The 21,615-nt window shown below is 51.9% G+C and overlaps 1 protein-coding gene across 1 annotated transcript; it reads right to left on the bottom strand.

Moving 5' to 3' along the window:
- Window positions 1-3,524: 3,524 nt before the first annotated feature.
- TMEM158 (transmembrane protein 158) lies at window positions 3,525-5,323 on the bottom strand. Its single transcript, XM_080674045.1, has one exon. It carries the CDS (start codon window positions 5,035-5,037, stop codon window positions 4,156-4,158), a length of 882 nt encoding a protein of 293 aa, XP_080530171.1. The 5' UTR covers window positions 5,038-5,323; the 3' UTR covers window positions 3,525-4,155.
- Between the last annotated feature and the right edge of the window lie 16,292 nt (window positions 5,324-21,615).

The raw sequence follows: 21,615 nt of genomic DNA, 5'->3' as shown, positions 1-21,615 counted from the left end.
GGGGTGGGAAGTTCCGTCTGGCTTTGATTTGTGTCTGGAGGTGATAAACTTGGGGAGGGGAAAGATAACACATCTCCCCCACCCCCATCTCCATCGGATAGAGATGGTCCTCGAATGGGTTTCAATATCCTGTGCAGCTGACCTTGACCCATGTGTCAGCATTATACCCACATGTCAGCCTTTATAAACCACCTGCCCTGCGAGGCCCTCCATTACCTTCCACAGAGGGAGGGACCCCCCAAAGAGCTCCCGAGAAGCAGGGAAAGCAGAGCCCTGAGAAGCAGGCACCTGCTGGGGTGAACATTTGTGTAATATATGCATTTGAACATTTCTTTTTAAATATGTTTTTAAAAATTGATTTTAGAGAGCGAGGAAGGGAAAGGGTGAAAGAGAAACATCGAGTGGCTACCTCCTGCATGCCCCCTACTGGGGATCAGGCCTGCAACCCGGGCATGTGCCCTGACCGGGAATCGAACCAGTGATTTCCTGCATGGGACGATGCTCAACCAACTGAGCCACACTGGCCAGGGCACAGTTGAACATTTCTTGATAAACATTAGCCATGGGTGCTGGGATGTTGCTGATATTAACTCATTGATCTTATGAAGGGTATCTTCTCATTTTCTATGATGTAGCCCTTGTATTATAAAGAAGCATTTTAAAAACAGTTAAGTACAGCGCAAGGGCATTTTTAGCTATGTTACTAGCAACTCAGCTGTCTCAGGAGGCTTTCAGATGGGCTGGAACCTGGGATCCTGCACACATGTGCACACCGGCTACCGTGGCACACTTCTGTTCCTGCCTAAGAGGCAGCGATTGGCCTTCAGTAAAACACACACGTGGAAGTGGGGCACTGCCGAGGTGCTGCAGGCCAAACTGCCGGGAGGGCACGGGCCCCCCAGCTGACCCTGCGGGTACCTGACTTTCTTCACCCACTGGGTGGTTCCAACCTAAGGTGACCAAAAGGACACAGACTCCATCCTCACGATGTAGTCTCCTGTTTGGAGCTCAAGTTCTCAAAAAGCAGCCAAAATCAGCATAAAGGAGAACTGACCGGTCCATCGGATTTACACATATGTGAATGTATACACACAGACACACACACACACACACACCTGCACACAACCACTCCCCCACAGGCCCTGACAATTCTGAAAAATCTTCCTTTCAGAAGGTCTACTGCTGATATTTCGAATCCACCCTCAGAAAGTATTCATTAGGGCCCACCCAATGAATGCATGCATATAAAAAGTTATATTAAGTGCCTGAGTGTCTCATTTAAAATTAATGCCCTCTGGCCCGCCTGGCATGGCTCAATGTTTGAGCGTCAACCTATGAGCCAGGATGTCATGATTCAATTCCAGGTCAGAGCACATGCCCGGGTTGCGGGCTCGATCCCCAGTGAAGGGCGTGCAGGAGGCAGCTCGATCCCCAGTGAGGGGCGTGCAGAAACATCGTCATTGATGTTTCTATCTCTCTCTCCCTCTCCCTTCCTCTCTGAAATGAATAAAAACATATTATAAGTAAATAAAATAAAATTAATGTCCTCTGGCCCCTTTGGGTTTGCGACTCATAGAATCCAACAGTGACAGGGGTGGGTCAACAGGGAGGCAGACCTTGAGTGGCTAGCTCTTAATTCTCCAAGGAAAGGAAGCTTCTGGTGTTGAAAAAAATGCCAGTCGGGGCAGTAGAAGACCCAGGTTTGGTCTCAGCTTTGCCTCTGCATGTAGCTGTGTGATTGTAGGCAAAATGCTGAACCTCTTTGAGCTTCAGTTTCCATCTTGGAGAAAAAGCAGGAAGAGTGACTGTGTGGGTGTTGTACCAGGAATGCTTAATGTGGCTTCCAGACTTACAAATGCTATGCTTATATTAAAAGTGACCAAGATGAGCAGTTATTGATTTTCTCCTGCTAGTTAGCACAGGCCTAAGAAGAGGGCAGTGCACAACGCACCGGGAATTGCAAGGCTAGGGGACTTGCGTGACATTGCACTTCTGCAATGTCTGCACCATCTCGATCACCTGCTCCTCTCCCAGAGGCTGGCCTCTGCCAGAGATAGCCCTGAATCCCACAGAGCCCGAGGGGCAGCTGGAGTTGCAGGGCAATGAGCCAGCCTCTCCTTCAGATAGATCCCCATGAAAAAAGAATCCTGTTTGGCTCAGTGGATAGAGCGTCGGCCTGTGAACTGAAGGGTCCCAGGTTCAATTCCGGTCGAGGGCATGTGCCCGGATTGTGGGCTCAATCCCCAGTGGGGGACTTACAGGAGGCAGCTGATGGATGATTCTCTCCCATTATGGATGTTTCTATCTCTCTCTCCCTTTTCCTTCCTCTCTGAAATCAATAAAAAAAATATAAAAAGAATCCTTTTTCTTTGATGTAATAGCAATATCTCAAGATAAAAGGAGGCTACATATGCTGAAAGTTCTCAGGTTTGAAATGCAACGGAACCCATTGGTGGGATTGTTAAAACTGACTGCTGGGCTCCACCCCAGTTCCTGGTTCAGTAGGTCCTGGGTGGGGCCCTTGTTCTGCATCTCGAACCAGTCCCCGGATGATGCGGATGCCAGGGGCCATACTTTGAGGATGGAAGCTCTAGAACTATATCAAGTATTCACTTCAACGTGGGGAGAGGGAGCAAGGTAAAGCAGCTGCTCAAGTGGTTTTTGTATTAAGTCACTTTAAGGACTTCTCATTTACTTTCTGAAAAGCAGGAAGAACCTGGAACTACTACCCAGCAGACACTGTAACATGGACGCTGTGAGTGAGGAAAGCTTTGCCATCGTTAACGATGTAGTCCTCAGTTTACCTTTAAAAAAAATCTTCTTCATGCCAAAATAATATCTCAGGTTTTAAGACCAGCCTTTTTATTTTTATTTTTTTTATAAATATATTTTTATTGATTTCAGAGAGGAAGGGAGAGGGAGAGAGAGAAACATCGATGATGAAAGGGAATCATCGATTGGCTGCCTCCTGCACGCCCCACACTGGGATCAAGCCTGCAACCAGGGCATATGCCCCAACGGGGAATCAAACCAGTGACCTCTTGGTTCCTGGGTCGATGCTCAACCGCTGAACCACACCCAGCTGGGCAAGACCAGCTTTTGAAATGTGCTCATATGCTGAAGTTTACACCCAGGAAAAGGAAATTCACATGCTTTTGAAAAGGAGTCATTTCTGTGAGACACCCGGCTCAGAATATGGTATTGATTTTTCCACTTTTGGCACTTTGCTGGGTTGCTTTGCTGAGCTTGGGTCAGTGGGTAAAGCGATAAATCAACAGAAAACCCGGTATGCCACCATGGCAAATGTCAGTGAGCTGAGAGGTGGGGATGGGGGCAGTGTGGTGCCAGGCAAAACCATTGCCATCAGGGCTAGCAACCTGGCTCCCATCTCCCACCTCTCCCAGACAGGTAAGGGAGACAGAACTGGCCCTTCTCTAACTTTTTGAAGAGTCCCTCCCTCCACATTTCAGGGGGACATCTTGTAAGTCAAATAAAGAAAAAGCTACATACGCAACTCTGGAGGAAAATGTCTGTATTAAAAGCCAAAAAAACACAGTACAAGAAGAAACGCCCACCAGGACACGTCACTGGAGAGATCAACTTGGAAAAGGTCCATAAAGTTCATTTCCAGCGGTAACAATATATCAGTGTTAAGTCATTCCCATGCCCCTCCCCCTTTTAAATAAATTAAAAAACAAACAAACTTCAAATACTGTGTTCAGATACAAAGAACTTCTCTTACTACAGCAATAGCAATTTGATTTTTTTAACTAAAACTTTCATTTAAAACAGTTATTAAATATATAAAACAAATACACAGGATTTGGTCATTTTCTGCCATGAATATAGGGCACGTGGGTGTGGGAGGGAGGAGGCAGGGAGATGCAATAGAGGAGAAAGGGCCCCATTTCCCTCCGCTCCGTCTCCCAGCTGTGGACCCCTCCCCTCGGTGGGTACAAGGGCTGGCTGGCGTCTTTTCGGAGCCAGAGCAACGCACAGACCTGGCTTTTCAAAGGCGCCCGAGCCTCTCTGGCGACCCCCTCCCCCGAAGAACTAACGGACACTACAGCACGAAGCACGCGGGCCGAGTCTCCCGGCGGGAAAGGCCCCCCGAGGGCACGGACGCCGGGCGGACGCAGGGAGGCGCGGAGCGAGTCATTTGGTCGCTGCCCCCGAGGTGACGGCCGCGGCGGCGGCGGCAGCGGCAGCGGCGGCGGCAGCGGCGGCGGTGGTCCCCGCGGGCACTGCGGCGGGGGCGGCGGCGGCGCTGGCGGTGGTCCGGCGCTGCTCCATGCCGTTGGGCAGGAAGCCGGCGATGATGGGCACCGGCCAGATGAGGGCGGCCACGCTCCACACGACGATGACCAGGGTCATGAAGCAGGCCACCAGCGTGGACTCGATGGGTTTGCGGTTCAGTCTCCAGCCCGGCTCGCCCTGCAGCTCCTCCAGGCTGAAGTCCAGGCAGCAGAAATGCAGCGGCTCGCCCTGCAGCCACAGCGGCCCGGGGGGCTCGGTCGCGGGGTAGGCGGGCAGCGCGGTGGGCGCCCCGGCGGTGGCGGCGGCAGCGGCGGGCCGGAGGCGGCCGGGCCGGCGGCCGCGCACCCAGCCGCAGCCCACGCAGAGGCGCAGGTCCTGCTGCGCGCCGCCCGCTGCCAGCCCCAGGTGCTCGATGAGCAGCGGCGGCCCGACGCGGTGGAAGGCGGCGGCGAAGAAGGCGCGGCCGTGCGCGTTGGTGGAGAAGAGCAGCAGATCGCACTGGAAGCCGCGCGGGCGGCCCCAGCGCACGAGCAGCGAGCTCAGCATCTGCCGCTGCACGCTGATGTTGCAGGGCGCCGCCGCCTCCTCCGGGCCCGCGCGCTCGGGGGGTCCGGGAGCCGCCGCGGCCAGCAGCCGCGGGGCGGCGGGCTCGCCCGCGGACGACGCGTTGGCGGAGGCGTTGGGGGGCGCCCCGAGGAGGCCCGGCGCGTCCGCGGCCCCGCCGCGAGCGGGCGGCAGCGGGCAGGCGGCGGCCAGCAGCGCGGCGAGGAGGGGCAGCATGGCCTGCGGCGGGCGCTTACACACGCGGTGCCGGCGGTGGCTGCATGGCGTGCGGGAGACCGGAGGGCGAGCTGATGGCGGGACCGCGGGAACTGGCGGCCGGACGGAGAAAGGGTGGCCGGGCACCTGCCAGACCGCGGGGACGGCGCGGAGGCGGTGGCAGCGCCTCGCTCAGCTCCGGGATCCTTCCCGGCTCGGCCGCTCTGGGGTTCCCCGCCGCCCCCAGTGCGGGGGCCCTCGGACAGCGCGACTGCTCTACAGGGTCGGGCGCTCGCTGGGAGCAGGATTCCCCGACTTGGCTCCGCCTCCCGCGCGCCCCGCCCCGGCCCGCCCCGCCCTCCGCCCGCCGGGCTGGGGGACTAGTGGAGGGCGGGGTTCCACGCGAGGGATGCGAGGTGCAGCGCTGGAGCTCTGAGACCCGCTCGTGGGCCGGGCCGGGATAGGGGTTAGTCGGCTGGTCCGGGCGGGGTGTTGGCCGGGCCCGGGAGGTCTGCGCGCTAGCGGCTCAGTCTCACTCCCCGAAGAGTTCCGCTCCAAGCCAACAAGGCGCTCCGGGAGAATCGCGTCCTAGGAGGGAGGCGGGAGGGCCCGAGACCGTTCCTTTGTCACGCCTGGGGGAACCTGGACCCCGCTCGTTTTAAGAAGTGGAAACTGAGGCCGGGAGAAAGGCAATGACTTCCCCAGGCCACCTCTCTAGGAAACTCTGGGCCACTAGTTCTTTTTGCCTTCCTAAGGTGTCTCTTAAAACCTCAAATCTGGAGCGTTCAGCTGGTTTTTAATGTCTCCAACACAATAGACCACTTGGTATTCTCACCGCAAGCAAACCCTGAGGAAAAGACCAAGAATTCTCTGGAGTTTGGGTGGAAGGGGCTGGTGCGAATGTGCGGCTGGGGTGGGGGTGGGGGCCTGATGGGGAATTTCACTCCCACGAAACCACTCCTCCTGTGCAGGGACCCTGCCTGGCAGGTCCAGTGAGCACCTGTTCATGAAAGGCTTGTCTGTAGAAAACACGTCAAGATGACAGTTCACCCCCCGTTAGGTTAGTGAGTGGGGGAGGCCTGCTAAGTACAGCGTGTTCGGATCAGATTTATATTTAAAAAACACTTTCCTGGTCAATGTGGCCTCTTACCCTTCGAAAAACATTTCCCTGATCTCACTCCAAGGATGACTCTGTGGTTTGAAGTTATTGTGCTCAGGCATCAGCTGTTCCTTAATCTGCCGGGAGTGGGGAGGTGGGGGGATGGGGGAGGGGAGAGAGCAGAAACAGGGAGTCAACCAAATAGCTCTCCCTCTAAACCAGCCAAGTTTCCTGAACAGAACTACATTGCTAGGTATCCTGGCCGGTTACATTTCTAAAAGCTTTTGTCCATTATTTCTAACAATAAGTAAGACCAGGTTGTGGAAGATGTAAAGACACCCCCAAATATAGGTTCTCCAACCTACCCGTCCTCTTTCCAGGTGGGTAAGTGATTATTCTGACTTGGCCTTGGTTTCCCCATCTGAACAGTGGGATGGGTGGTACCTGCCTGGCAGCACTGATGTGATAAATGCCCTGAGCCCGATGTCTGTCCGTCTGTCCACAGAGGTGCTTGCCATGGCTGCCCTAAGATAGTGGCTGTCAGTCCAGCCACAGCTGGCCATCTGGAATGGTTCTTGGTCTCCACAGAAATGGTTAATTTCCTAAGAGGACAAGGCTTCCCTTTTGTTTAAACCTTTATCACTTTTCTGCTGGGAAGTGGTGCTACCAGGGCGGACAGTGTGACTTCCTGTGCGGTGGCGGGCCTGTCTTGGGCTGAGCCGTGTGGCTGGTGAACAGCTCAGGAACACGAAGTAATGAATCCCGAGGGCTGAGAGAGGCCCCATCTTCCAGGAGTCAGGCCACTGTCTATAACGATGGTGACACTCCTAGGGTTTCGGCCAGAGGAGGGACTTCCCGGAGCAGCAGGGACGGCAGCAGAGGGAAAAGACAGGTCTTAGGGAGGCAAGCCGTTCACTGCAAAGTGGTGCCGCGGTAGCCCTGTGTCCTGGCAACCTGCTTTCTGCCCACTTTGCCAGCACATGCCAGGGACTCCGGCACTCCGAGTGGGATTGCATAGTTCCTGTGCTTCCTAGATTGACTGCTGTCTTTTTGGACAGTTGGAATTTGGGAAAAGAAGATAAAAATGAAATTATTTTCTGCCTTGCTTACTGCTGTGTTACCAGAACAGGGAAAGTGCCAACACAAGGCAGAGGCTCAGTATTTGTCGACCGAACAAATTTGCCTATTTGCCGATAGCTCTGAGCAGCCACCATTCATTTTGTACTTCATATGTGTCAGGTATTTTGCATACATCATCCCTGCTCTTCACAAAGATCCCATGGATGTGATATCTATTTTTTGATGAGGAGACGGAGGCTCAGAGAGGGTGAGCAACCTACCTGAGCTCCCACAGCCGTCTCCAGTGACTCAAAAGTTTTTAGAGAAGTAGTGGCACTTCATCTCATGGAGGTTGGGTTCCAATGCAATTTATTTTGAGTGCAAATAAAAGGAACAAAGGGGTGTTAAAAGAGTGCAATGTGCCCTAGCTGGTTTGGCTCAGTGGATAGAGCTTCAGACTGGGGACTGAAGGGTCCCAGGTTCGATTCCGGTCAAGGGCACATGCCCAGGTTTTGGGCTCTATCCCCAGTTGGGGGCATGCAGGAGACAGCCAGTCAATGATTCTCTCTCATCATTGATGTTTCTATCTCTTTCTTCCTTCCTCTCTGAAATCAATAAAAATGTATTTAAAAAAGGATGCAATGCTATTTTTCTTTGAGAAAACTTTTGGTTGAGTTTCTATTTAAATATAATCTCTGAATGCATAATAATCTGACCACTCAGTGTGTGTGTGTGTGTGTGTGTGTGTGTGTATGTGTGTGTGTGTGTATATATATATATATATATATATATATATATATATATATTAGAGGCCCGGTGCATGAATTCGTGTATGGGTGGGGTCCGGCCAGCCTGGCCAGGGGGAGGGGACATGGGCGGTTGGCTGGTCTGCCTGCTGGTCGAAATTCTGGTCGTGGGGACAATTTGCATATTAGCCTTTTATTATATAGGATATACACTGAGTGACCAGATTATTATGTGTTCAGAGATCATAATAATCTGGCCATTCAGTGTATACACATTATAAACACATTATAGCAGCATTATACAATGGTTGGAAGGAAAACTGGAGTAAACGTTGATAGTCCCAGCTACCTGGTATTTTTACTTTTCTGTATTTGCATTATGGCGCTTTCCTGCATTTTTAATATTCTCTAAATGTGCAGCAATTTTTTTTTTGGGGGGGGAAAGAAGGATATTAAAGTGCCACTGTCTTTTGCAGCCATTAGTGCTTTGTGCTCTTCCCTTCAGTCCAGCAGGGACGTGGAGGGCTGGCCAGAGGCATGGGGTGCCCCGTTGCTGACTGAGTTGGCCTGCAGCTCAAGTTGTGGCCAACCTGCTCTTAAGCTGTGGCTCCTGGCCCCCTGTCCGATCCGTCTCCTACCACCTTCCTCTCACCTGCTCTGCTCCAGGTGTGCTGGCTTCTGTGCCGTACCTGGACCACACTGAGCAAACTCCAGACTCGAGGTCTTTGCTCATGCTGTTTCCTCTGCCTGCGACACTGTTCCTTCTGATATCTCTCTTGCTTGCTCCCTCACCCCGGCCCCCCAGTCAGATCCCTGCTGAGATGTTAGCCCCTCAGAGAGGCCTTTCCAGACCACTCCTGTAAAACCACCTCTCCCGCCACCCCATCCTCTCCATCCTCTAGTGCATTATTCCTTGCCTTCCTGGTACTTATTATCAGCTGATACACTGTATGTTTTTCTTCTTTGTTTAATGTCTCTCCCTTTATTGGAATGTCTGCTTTCCCAAAGGAGGACTTTATCTGTTTTGTTCAATAGAACAGCCCATGGCACATAGTAGGGTTCAATAAATCACTGATGAGTGAGTGAGTGAATTCCATAGCCTGGGCCTCCCAGCTGGCAGAATGTGGGCAGCAGTTTAAGGAATTGAGATGGAGAGAGCCACACCAGTCCCATAGCAACAAGACTCAGGCGGTTTCTACCAGCCTGTGGGCCTGGAGCTGCCCACCTGGCCCTGCCCTGCCCAGGCTGGCTGAGGAGCCAGGCCCCCTGGGCAACCATTGGCTGGGCAGAGTTTGGGGGAGAAGGCGGCTCCGAGGAGCCTGAGCCTGCACAGGCCGAGTTTCTATGAAGAATGTCCCAGGTGAGCCCAGACTTTCCTTACATCAGATTTAAGGGAGAAAAGCAAATGAGACTCCTTCCATTTCCCCAACCCTGTAAATTTTGTAAAACAAATGGAAGACTTTGACGAATCTCCATTTTGTCCATAAAATACAGATTGCAAAGTCTTGTACACAGACTGTCTTGCTAGAAAACAATCACTGAGGACTTCAAAGAAAATAATTAATGATGCTCAGTCATTCTCATCCTTTCCCAGGTCCCTCTCCAGGATTAGATCATTTTCCCTTATGCTGCCTGCATCTCTCCGGGTGATTTTGAATTCCTTTCTTCCACTGACCTCAGAGTTGCTGCAGGTACAGTAATTCATTAGTCCTGTCCTCGCATGTGGGTGGAATAAAGATCTTATTACCACACGCTGTCAACTGAGAAACAGGCAGGAACCAAGAAGAATCATAAACATAGGAGAAAAGAGGGGCTTAGAAACAAGGGGTTCAACTACCTGTATACCAGTCACCGGGGAAGGCTGTGGTCTCTGTGTTGGTGTGTGTGTTGGGGGGCACACTTGGAAATGGGGGGAGGATGCTTTTCATGCGTGTCTCCTTGAGAAATTGCACTCCTCAGATGGGAACTCCAGCAATGACCACAGGGGCAGCTGGGGAGCCAGTCCTTCCTCGCGGCCCCCAGGGGCCGGGCCTGGAAGCCCCCCATGTCCGGCTGATCAGATCCTGACTCTCCTGTGCCCTCTGCTTCCACGCAGATTCATGACCCCACCCCCGCCCCCACCCCGAGTGTCTGAGCCAGATCTCCAGGTGCGGACCTTTACTCTTCCTGACCACTGTGGTCAGAGGGGAGGTTTGCCGCCACACAATCCATTCCGCGGGGCAAGGCCAAGGTTGCCAGCTCAAGCTGTGACTTGGACTTAATGCTGTCTGGGGTCTTCCTTGTTGGCTGGCGGCTATCCGGGGCACATGGTGGGCATGGCCACTGCTGCTGTTGCTTTTCTGTTCAGAGACCCGAGCATCAGGCTGGGCATCTGGGAAGATTTCAGCAAACATGGAGAGTGAATAAGAGAGAACTGAAGGGAGCTGAAATTCTGGAGGATGTTTTTCAGTTGGAAGCATTCTTACCGATGAAGCCCTGGGGTGTGGTCCCCCATGTCCTTGGTTCTGCCCCCAGGGCCCCCAGGGCGCCTGGTATAGAGTAGGCGCTCGGTAAGTGCTGACCGGGACCTGGGGGCTCAGCGGGCACTGCTCAGCTGGGCAGACATCCAGCCTGGAGCTCCCGAGACACCTGGCAGCTTCAGGGTTGCCATGAATGGATTTTGAAAGAATGTATTTACAAATTGCTTGGAGAGGTATTTAAAAGAAAGGCAAACAAGATCAGGGATATTGACTCAGTCTCACTGATGGGGACGGCAGAGTGGTTTCTATGAAACAGTGATCATTGAACACTTATCTCCAGGGTTAGCATCTGTCAGATGAACCTGCCTGAAACTTTTATTTATTTATTATTTATTTATTATTTCAGTGAGGAAAGGAGAGGGAGAGAGAGATAGAAACATCAATGATGAGAGAGAATCATTGATCGGCTGCGTCCTGCATGCTCCCCACTGGGGATCGAGCCCGCAACTCAGAAATGTGCCCTTGACCAGAATCAAACCCAGGACCCTTCAGTCCTCAGGCCGACGCTCTATCTGCTGAGCCAGACCGGCTAGGGCTGAAACTGTCTTTTAAAAACATTTTTTTTTAGTAATATGGTAATGTGCATTTCTATAACATTGGTGCTACTTAAAGTAATTTTTTTTGGAAAGACAATCCTTAAAGCAAGTGATATTTTGTACTTCTTATATCCATCTTATAAAAAGTTAAAATGTCATCCAGCATTTATCGTTGTCAATTCTGACGATTTCATTATGGCAAACCTGGGAGACAGAGCTGGGTCATCAGGGCCCAGGCAACTGAACGGGTCCCCTCAGACTCTAGCCAGGGTCATAAAAATTTACTTCCCGCTGCTTCCCAACAGCACCCACACTCCCTTCAAAGGAAGCCATTGGCATTCCACTTTCAGAGGATGGGAGGGGGCAAGAGCCCGTTTGAGAGGACCAGGATCATCGGCACACATTCATCAAAGCCTTTCGTGCCTTCTAACCCCACCCCTTTCCACTGGATCTCCCAGCCCACACGTCTTTGGGGACAGCTGCCGCTTGCCTGGGCATGCTCAGTCATGCAGGTGTCCTGCCTGACATTCCCTTCTTGTTGACGTGGCCTCTTGGTCTATCCATTCCCTTTTTCTATTAAAGTCCCCAGACTTGGGGCCATTTGAGAGAGTTGTGACTATGAGCGTGGCCTTTGGAGCCAGGCAGACCTTGCGTGGAGGCACGACTTTACCTTTCTGTGCCTCAGTTTTCTTGTCTGTGAAATGGGCTGAATAGCTGCTCAGTTGTAAGGGTTAAATGAGATTACTGTTGTGGAACAATTGGTTCAGGGCGTGCCCAGAGATAGGCAGCACCTTCAATTCCAGAAACTTGGGCATGTGGCTCCTCCCCTACCCTTACACTGCTGCGGATTTTTGTGGATTTGCACCTTCAGGAACTGGTCATTGTACATGAGAAATAGAGAGAGAGGGACAACTCCTGGCTTAAAAGAAGCTAAACTCCTGTCTACGTGGAGCCACCCTTAGCCATCAAGCAAACCTGGAATCCAGTGGCCATGAGAGTTGGAAGGGATCCCAGAGGCCACCTCGTCCAAACTCCTCATTTTATACCTGGGGAAACTGAGGCCCAGAGAGGGAGGCTGGCCTTGCCAAAGATCACAGTCTGTTTGGCAGCAAAACCAGGACCAAAAGCCAAGGCCCTTAGCCAACTGGCATCAGACACGCAGCTCTCTAAGTACAGTCCTTGGCACTGCTTTTGCAGCAGCACTTTAAAAATGAGGTCCGGTGGCAAAGTGAGAGCAAAGAGCCTGTCTAATTGACTTAGACAAGAGGAGGAAATGATGGGTTTTGTAATTGCCGGAATCGCACTTCTAACCTTCTTTACACGCTCATGGGCTGAGAGTGTGCTCACTCGGCAGACTTCTGTTCCGATGCAATGAAGCCTTGCTCATTCCAGCTCTGCTGAGGACCTGGGTCTGGCCCAGGGCGAACAGGTGTGAGGTGGGAGGCCCAGGCTGGACCAGCTCCAGCCTCAAGTCCTGAAGAAATCCTCGGGAACAGGCAAGAACTTGGAGCCCACAGTCCAGGCGGGGCCATCGGGGCCATGCTGCTTCCTGGTACTTGGGCTGCTGGCCAAACTCCTGCAGTCAGAATCTCCAGGTGACAGTTTGCCTGACGCTGTGTACCAGGGCCCCGCCCCAGGCTGGGCCCCTCCAGTACTGGGAGCAGGCTGGGCCAGCAGAGGTTGGGGGCTCCACGGCCCCAGAAGCCAGGTTAGGGGGGAAGACTGGCAGCTGTATTCTGGCACCACTGTGCCAAGGATACGTCAGAGATGGCCAGGGGCACAACTGGACTAGCTGTCCCTGCCCCCCAGGCTCTTGGGGACACCAGGCCAACACGTGCAAACATAAAGACACCTCAGACTCACGGTGGGCGCTGGTGGAAAAGCCAAGGGTGTGTGTGTGTTTGTGTTTGTGTGTGTGTGTGTGTGTGTGTGTGTGTGTCTGTGTGTGTGTGTGGAGAAGCCCCTGGTTCCGGTTCTAGCTCCAGCATTAGCTGGAGAGGCTTTGATCTTGAGCAGGTCACGCCACCTTCCCAGTGTCGATGTCACATTGGTTAAAACGAGGGGCCTGCTCCATGAGACTCCCTGGAAAAGGGGGTCCTCAGGGCTGCCATTTCACTTCCCCACGAGGATTGTCTTCTTTGTTGGTGGTGGGGGTGGGAGATGAGAGGACCAGCTCAGATGGTGCTGGAACTTGGGCCAGCATCGACCCCTTCATGTATTGTGCAGCCCCCTTTGTTCTGAGGGGTGGTCAGACTGAGACCCCCAACACCCTGTCTTGGTCCCTGGGAGGGGGGGCTCCTTTTACTCTGACTAGTGGAAGCAGGATGTTGGGGAGCACAGGCATGGAGGTAGGTGGCATACCTGGCTTCCAGATGTTGGAGTGCCCAGCTCAGCTGGAACTCATGTAGCCCCGGTGGATCTGGAAGGGAAAGATAGGAACAACTCTTCCTGGGCGTGTGGGGCCGCTCTGACTGCTTAAAATGGGTGTGAAAGCGGGGGCTCTCCTGGAAGGGGACCAAGGACACCCTGCAGTCTGTGTACAGGAGTGTGGGTCCACCCTGGAGCCGCCATGGCACTTGGCATTGCCTACCAGGTACTGGTGCGGATGTGGGGGTCATTGATGTAGTTCCCCCAGATTCTATAGTCAGTCTGGTCCCAGGACTCAGAGGGGGCTCATCTGTCATCAGGACCTCCTGGTGGCCTTGCCAACCCCAGGCAGGGCCCCTTCTCTGGCCAGATGCTGCTCCTGTGACTGGGGCAGCCCAGGCTCACGGCTTCTTCCCCGTGTCCCTCTCCCAGTGCCTCGGAAGTCTCTCCGCTGACAGCTAGCTGAGGACTTCACACCTCATTGAAAAGTCGCCACGATAATTACCAGATCATTAACGGGGGATTTTGAAAAGGGACTTTAAAGCGTCTCTCCCAGAATTGCTAAGACAGGTGTAAAAATCTATCTGGGCAGAGATACAGGGATGTTGGGGACAGATGGGTAGGTGTTAATGAAACGGTGCTGAGCAGCACCATGGACAGGTAACCTTCCAACCCAGCTTGGCAACAACCTGTCGGTGGAGAGACCTGAAGGTTTTAGACAAAACACAAAACATACAGACTTTGTGGCTCCTCTCACACCTTAATAAGGAACTTGACCTAAATCCCTCAAAGCCCAGTGCCAAGTTCATAAACAATAAATATAAACAAAACTTCTTGCACCACAGGCTTCATGATTAATTTTGCTAATGAAGGTTAAAGAAAAGCAAATGCCTAAATGCTTGTCCAGATAGGCAGATAAACTCTCCTCCTATCAAAAATCCCACAGGAAGGAAGATACAAATGGCTATGTCTCACACAGGCAGACTATGCCTATTCCAGGCCCGCACTTGACTGAAACCTTAACACGCCTGTTGCAGCATGATACGACGTGAACACTGTTTGAATGGTTATCCAACCCTCCCCTACCTGGGGGCCTTGTTTGCAGAGGTCCTTGCCCATTTGCACCTGATCTCTGGGCAACAACAGCCTCAAGTTCAGATCTGCATCTTCCTGCCATGGTCTAAGTCAGTGGGTTCATCCTGGCTGCATGTCGGAATTCTAGGGACTCAGTTGTCAGGACTCTCCCCCTCCCCCCTCCCCTCCCCCTGATATTTGGAACCAGAATCTCTGGGGACAAGGAGCTGGCACCCATGTGTTTAAACAGCCATCCAGATGATTCTTATGCAATCTTTAGAGTAGTCTGGGAACTACAGGGGCTGAAAATATGTACTTTTTGTGAGTTTTTTTTTTTTTTTTTTAAATATGCAAAGCTACCTCAGAACACAACTGCTTTGAAATGTTGCCTGTGGGTCCTCGGCAATGTTACCTCCGAGAGGCTGATTCCCGAGACGCACTTCCCAGATGCCAGACGGAAATGGGAGGCACGCACAGGAGAGTTTGGGCTCGCGGTGACCATCTTTAGCATCGTGCGAGCATCTGTCTGGCACCTTGGAGGCCGGCGAAGCAGCGTGTGACGCAGCCAGCAGCCGTGGTGCTTCACACGGGGAGTGTAGCACACGCTTCCTGGGACTTGATGCTATCCGGCTATGGCTGGCTAAAATGCCACTGTGTCCACTCGTGCGTGAGACCAAGCGTGCTGTGTTGGTGAGCCTAGATGTGCTGGTCCAGCCCAGATTCCCTGCCTCACTCCTGGGCCATGCAGCCTGGGGCTGCCTTCTGCTACAACTGTGGTGGGAAAGGACGAGAGGAAGGGCTGGGCAACCCTAGAAGGGATGGGTGATGGGCAGGAGGTAGTGCCAGGGAGGAAAGTGTCACCAGTTAGATGGGGATCCACAGCTTGGGAGACCCTCTGTAACACACAGACTGACCTGCTTCCCTCCCCACCCGAGTCCTTCATGGGGCTGGTTTCAACTTGACATATCTCTGGCCGGTCTTGGGGCACGCCCATTTCTCTTGCCTGTTTCTGGCCCTGATTCTGCGACTTTGAATTCAAGTCCCTGTCCTGTTGTCTTTGCCATAGGGTGTCACCCACCTCACTCAGCCCTGATCCATTCTTACCCCCAGAGTCCCACCTGCTTGAGACTGTGGGTGGGTCAGCTTTGAGGGCCAGTACAGCAGAGCCCAGAGTCCTTGCAAGGACACCTCTGTCCTCAGCCTGGTCCAGATCCTCCTTTATACACATGCCACTCCTCATGCTCTTGAGCAAAGCATACACCCCATTCCTGGCCCACGTCCCTCTTACCTAGGTCTCTCCACTCCTCAGAGACCACTGACACTCATAGGCCAGGGCAACCTGGCCAGCAGGGAAAGGAGAATGGAAAGAGCCACAGAGGGAGGAGGGGGAATAACCTTCCCAAATGAATGTCTCAGTGACCCAGCTTCAGCATTAAAAACAAATAGCCAGAGATTAGATTCTGCAGGCATAAGCCAATTACATGCAAATTTAAACAAATCATATGCAAATTACCCATGTGACTCTGCCCCGGATTGCATCTGTTTGGCTGGGTCTCAGGAGCAGGCGAGTAGAGATCACTCCAGATGGAGGGCAAAGGAGCAGGTGAGGAGGAGGGTGGCTTCCTCAGCCCCAGCTGCACACCAGGGGAGTTTCCGCATGCCCTATGCCCGGCAAGCACTGCTTGTGTGGCTTCCGACTGCCTGGCAGATGGTGAGGTGAGTGAGAAGCAGTGACTCCGCACTCCAAGGATCCTCTAGAGGAGTCAGGACACAAGCAAGTAGACAGAGGTATTCACAAGGTCTTGGAAAAGCATTGATGGTGATGTGTGTAGGACGCTGTGGGGACACAGCAGGCCATCCCATCAGACTGGGGCATCAGGCAGCCTCCTGGAGGCAGTGATGCCTGAGCTGAGCTTCGGGGGATGAATTGGAGATACTAAGTGCACGAGGGATTGTGTCCATGGCCGCCTGGCACCCTTGGGAGAGCAGCGCCAGGAGGGGTGCACAAGGTCAGGGAAGGAGAGGATGGGGTGGCTGAGATTCAGGAGTTGGATCGTCAAGGGTTTCAGCACTGCCAGGCTAGCATGGCTCAGTGGTTGAGCATTGACCTATGAACCAGGAGGTCACGGTCGAATCCTGGTCAGGTTGCATGCCCAGGTTGCAGGCTCAATCCCCAATAGGGGCCATGCAGGAGGCAACTGATTGATGATGTTCCTCTCTCAGCAATGTTTCTATCTCTCTATCCCTCTACCTTCCTTTCTGTCTAAAAATCCATCTATAATAATAAAAGCGTAATATGCAAATTGACGACTGTCCGGATGACCACGCTGTGACACGCACTGGCGCCAGGTCACCCAAGGCAGGTGCGATGCGATTGGTTGGGGGGCCCCCCCTCCCGCCATCACCCCATGATCGCCCGCGGAGGGAGGCCCAGGCCACTGGCCAGCAGGGCGATCAATGGGAGGGGGAGGGGTCCACAATCCATTGCCCCCAAGAGGGAGGCCCAGGCCACCCTCTGTGGGGCGATCGATGGGGGAGGGGCTCTCGACTGTGAGAGGGCGCAGGCCAGGCTGAAGGACCCTCCCTCCCTGAGTGCATGAATTTTGTACACCATGCCTCTAGTAAAAATATATATTTAAGAAATATCACCACCATCATCACCATCGTTGGAGCTGCCACAACGATGGAGTGCTCGTGACATTTGTAATCCTCATCTGAGCCTGGCCAGATAAGAGCAGTGACGTCACCACATGGGCCTCTCTTTTCTGGAAATGACTCCAGGACCTTCAGGGGTCACAACCATGAAAACAAGTTCCTGTCGCTACGGGGACTTCCAGGTGTGCCCACCTGCACACCAGATCTACGTCTGCTTAAAAACACAGGGTGGGAGGGAGGGGGTGTTGGATGACCCCGTTCTGGCCTATTCAAGGCTTGGAAATTGGAGACAGAGGAACTTTTCTTAAGAAAAAGAATAATTCTCTTCCAAGAACACAGTGAAATGTAATGGATTCAAGCCAGAGCTAGGATGTTGTAAAATTGGGAAGAGAGTACAATTTTCCTACAGCTGAAAATTTAAATGACCTCAGCTCCAAGCACCCGGTTCTCTTGGGTTTTGATGAAATCAGGGTAAAGTGGATCAAGGATGGAGATAGTTTATTTTATTTTATTTTTAAAATATATTTTATTGATTTTTTTTTACAGAGAGGAAGGGAGAGGGAGAGAGAGTTAGAAACATTGATGAGAGAGAAACATCAATCAGTTGCCTCCTGCACACCCCCCACTAGGGATGTGCCCGCAACCAACGTACATGCCCTTGACTGGAATTGAACCTGGGACCCTTGAGTCCGCAGGGCAATGCTCTATCCACTGAACCAAACCAGTTAGGGTGGGGTTAGAGATAGTTTAACAGGGAATTCAAAGTCACCCACTCACACCCCATCCCGGTGAAGTGAAAGAGAAATGTAAATCCAACCCAACAGCAAGCTTTGGGCTAATGTCCAATATTAGCTGGATGATGTCCCCAAACAGTTTCCTCTGGGCCTGTCACGCTTTATCCCTTAGTTTTACATCCTATAGGACTTTAAAAGACGACTTAGTCCTTTTCATTTGATATTCACAAGTACCCTGTGTGTGACATCGAGGGCAGTAGAGTCCTCATTTACTAGATCCATTGGTGATACACCCAAGATCTCAAGCATTTCTTCCAGCTTTCAAATGGTGCATTATTTCTCTCTTCTACAAGAGGAAAGAATGAGGGCATTATTAAAGCCTTGGGCACCGGGGCACATGCACACACTCTCTTCACTGAAGTTTATGAAGTTGGCGTTGCCAATCTCTGGCACCTCCCAACATGCTATGGGCAAGCAGGATTCTCACAGTGCTCCAAGGGGCATGCTAATGGGATCTCTCTCCAGCGTGCAGGGATAAAGAAACACTGAAGCATCATCCGGGCTCCCAATTCCAGGAAACATTGCTCGTTTGTTCCTTTGCACACACCAGCCTTTAAGGAAGAAAGGTCCTCTACGTGGACGGAAACCCTGCACTGGTTTCTGCAGTGGCTTTGAGTCACCGGCTTCCTGGAGTGGGCTGAGTTCTTTTCTGTCTACAAGAAAGGCTCTGCCCTTGCGTGTTAGACTCACCTTTTGTTACTGCTTGTGCTGTGCGCTCCTGGCTCATTCGTCAGCATGGGGCTCTGGTTTTATTGGAGGGCAACCAACTAATTCAGGTCAAACTGGAGAGTAACTGTGCAGGCCTGAGCCCCAGAAATCCACATAACTGGGTTTGACCTGAACTTGCCTTCCAGGTGGAAAGTGTGGAGCTGTCTGTGGAATAAGACTGTAGGGCTCTGTGGGAAGGGGAGGCCCCAGTTCTCGAAAACACCCCCGCAAATCGGTTAGAGATTCATTTCTTGAGTCCTGTAAGGTGGGCATGGTGGAAACAGCCTCCTCACCCACAAATGAGAGATTCTAGTCCTCTGTTTGAATCTGGGAGAAGAGGATACTGAGGAACTGAAGCGGGGGAGAGGGTAGGAGGGGCAGTAGAAACAAAAAAGACACTAAAGGAAGATGCTGAACTCCACACTAGTTTATACAGACCCAGGGATACATTAGATCTGTCACCCATTTACTCTCTGCTTACAGGAAAGGCAGGCTAACAGGAGGCAGGAATGCAGGGTTTAACTTGCTCATTTCTTTTTTTTTTTTTTTTTAATTGACTTTAGAGAGAGGATGGGAGAGGGATAGAGAGATAGATGCCTCCTGCACGTCCCCCACAGGGGATCAAGCCAGCAACCCAGGCATGTGCCCTGACTGGGAGTCAAACCGGTGAGCTCTTGGTTGGTTCATGGGTCGGCGCTCAACCACTGAGCCACATCGGCTGGGTTCTTCTCCAGTTTTAAAGATGGGAAAAAAATATATATATATGAGCTGATTATTGAAAGAAAGGCAATCGTGGAATAACAGGATTCCCTAGGGCTGCGTAGCATAAGAGGGCCATGCAACGTAAAAGGAGCACAGTGAGTGGAAATGCATTGGTTAAGAAGAGTTCCAGGGACCAAGATGGTGGGAAAAGACAGCATTCATGAGAGAGTCGTGTTGGAGCAGAGGACTGAAAAGTTTTAGGAGGTGTAGGGGGCTAGAGAGAGGACAACAGGAGACTCGAATAAGTTACTAAGGCCTAAATGAGACCCTTGATATCTTTGAGAGAAACATGCATTACGGTTAAAACTCTTATCTGCATGGAGCTTAAGGGTGACACCCCTTCCATACTCCACAATGATGCTTGGGACCCAGGGCGAAGGGAGACTCACAGCTCTGGTCTTGGTACTCTGCCAGCTGTGTCCACCGTCTTTCCAGCCTGGACATGCCCAGCAACTGGGTCCCTGGCAGGAAACACCCTGTTTATTAATCTATTTTTATTCACTTGCCCGTAAACCTCCCAGCAGGAGACCATGCCATTAACTTGTCTTGGTGAGACTTAGCCAGAGAGACGCAACTTCTGTCCCCATGATTAAGCCTCCCCCACAACTAAAATATTGATCTTAATTAAGGAATAATACATGGGGAGGGCGCTAGGAAAAGCGGCAGGAGGCAGCGGAGACAACAGGCTTTTGTGAGAAGAGACGATTTCAGTTCTGTTTGCTCACGTTGCCAGTATTTTTCCCGACTTAGCGTAGCGATGAGCAGTTTTATTTTTCTTCCTTAATATCTTGGGGGAGGGGGGAATACCCACAAAATACCTTAACCCAGAGAAACAACCAGCCCGACACCCAGACAACTGGATCATCCTGTCTCTTCAGCAGCTGCTATTAATGGGTGTTAAATCAATGCCATTGAACCCCCGGACTTCCCAGAGCAGACATGTCCAAATGCCTGGCTCTGAGGAAGGGGGCGCTGGAAGGTGGACCAGCCAGACCTGGGCCCGTGAGATGGTAACCAAGCAACAGACATGCAGTCTGAAGGGGACGGCAACCAGGGGCATGTGGCAGGACAGCAAGCAGAATCCAAGACGGCAGCCTCGCAAGTAAGAGGTCCCAAGGCAGAGAGTTCAGAGGGCCAGGTAAACAGGAGGGAAGAGCCGGGTTACTCGAGGTGAGGAATCCAGACAGCCGTGGGAATTTCTGCTTCTGCGGCAGCAACCAAATGACCTGACCATGAAATCCCCGTGGTACAGAAGCCAGCTCCCAGCCCACGGAGGAGCTGCCCATATACTTCCCTTTAAGGATGAGACCACTTTAATACTCATTAAACCACACACAGAACACGTAACAAAGGAAGCTAGACAAAGCTTAGTGGTCACTAGGCGTGTGAAACAGGCCGCAAATGTTTTAGTCAATGGGGAAATGGTTGGCTCAGTGGATAGAGCATCAGCCTGAGGACTGAAGGGTCCCAGATTTGATTCCGGTCAAGGCCACATGCCTGGGGCAGAGGTTCGATTCAGCTGATCAGTGATTCTCTCTCATCATTGATGTTTCTATCTTTCCCTCTCCCTTCCTCTCTGAAATCAATAAAAATATATTTACACACACACACACACACACACACACACACACACACACACAGAACAGTACAAAACTAATCCATGGTGACAGAAATCAGAATGTGGCCGGGGGTAGGGCAGGTGACTGGGAGGATGTGAGGGAATTTTCCAGGATGATGAAGTGTTCTATATCTTGTTTGGGGCGGTGGTTTCCAAGGATGTAGACAGTTGTCAAAACCCATCAAGCAGAATACTTAAGATCATGGCACTTGGCTGCGTGCTAATTATATCTCAGTGAAAAAAGGAAATGCATAGGCAAATGGAGTTTCTAGGTTGAGGAGGATGATACAAAGCTCACGTACAGTTACTTCTGCTTTTACTTCCAATGACAGACATTATTAATTGATTTCAGAATTCTGTACCTTGATCCTCAATGGGGCATCAAAAGACATCTTGGTGTAGATCTCCAAGCAGCCACTATCAATCCACCAATCTGTTTCCTTCCAGATCTTTTCCCATTCATATAGAATCATGTCGTGTGTGTATTAAATATGGTGGACATCGGTTGAGTGAACCCATCCAAATCCATCCCATCTTCTTCTGAAATAACAACCAGATTTCCCTTGGGGGGACCCCACCCTCATCCCAGCTCTCATTATAGCCTATGAGGCTCAGTCAGGGGGACTGACCCTACCTCCTAGAACAAGGGTTGGGACGTGACC

Source organism: Plecotus auritus (assembly GCF_963455305.1).
Source record: "Plecotus auritus genome assembly, chromosome: 6".
Lineage (NCBI taxonomy): Eukaryota > Metazoa > Chordata > Mammalia > Chiroptera > Vespertilionidae > Plecotus > Plecotus auritus.
Note: the sequence above shows the minus strand (reverse complement) of the source record. Positions and strands in the feature narration are given on the sequence as shown.

Excerpts from the sequence above, each read along its gene's own strand:
- TMEM158 (XM_080674045.1), bottom strand. The coding sequence starts at position 5,037 with ATGCTGCCCCTCCTCGCCGCGCTGCTGGCCGCCGCCTGCCCGCTGCCG.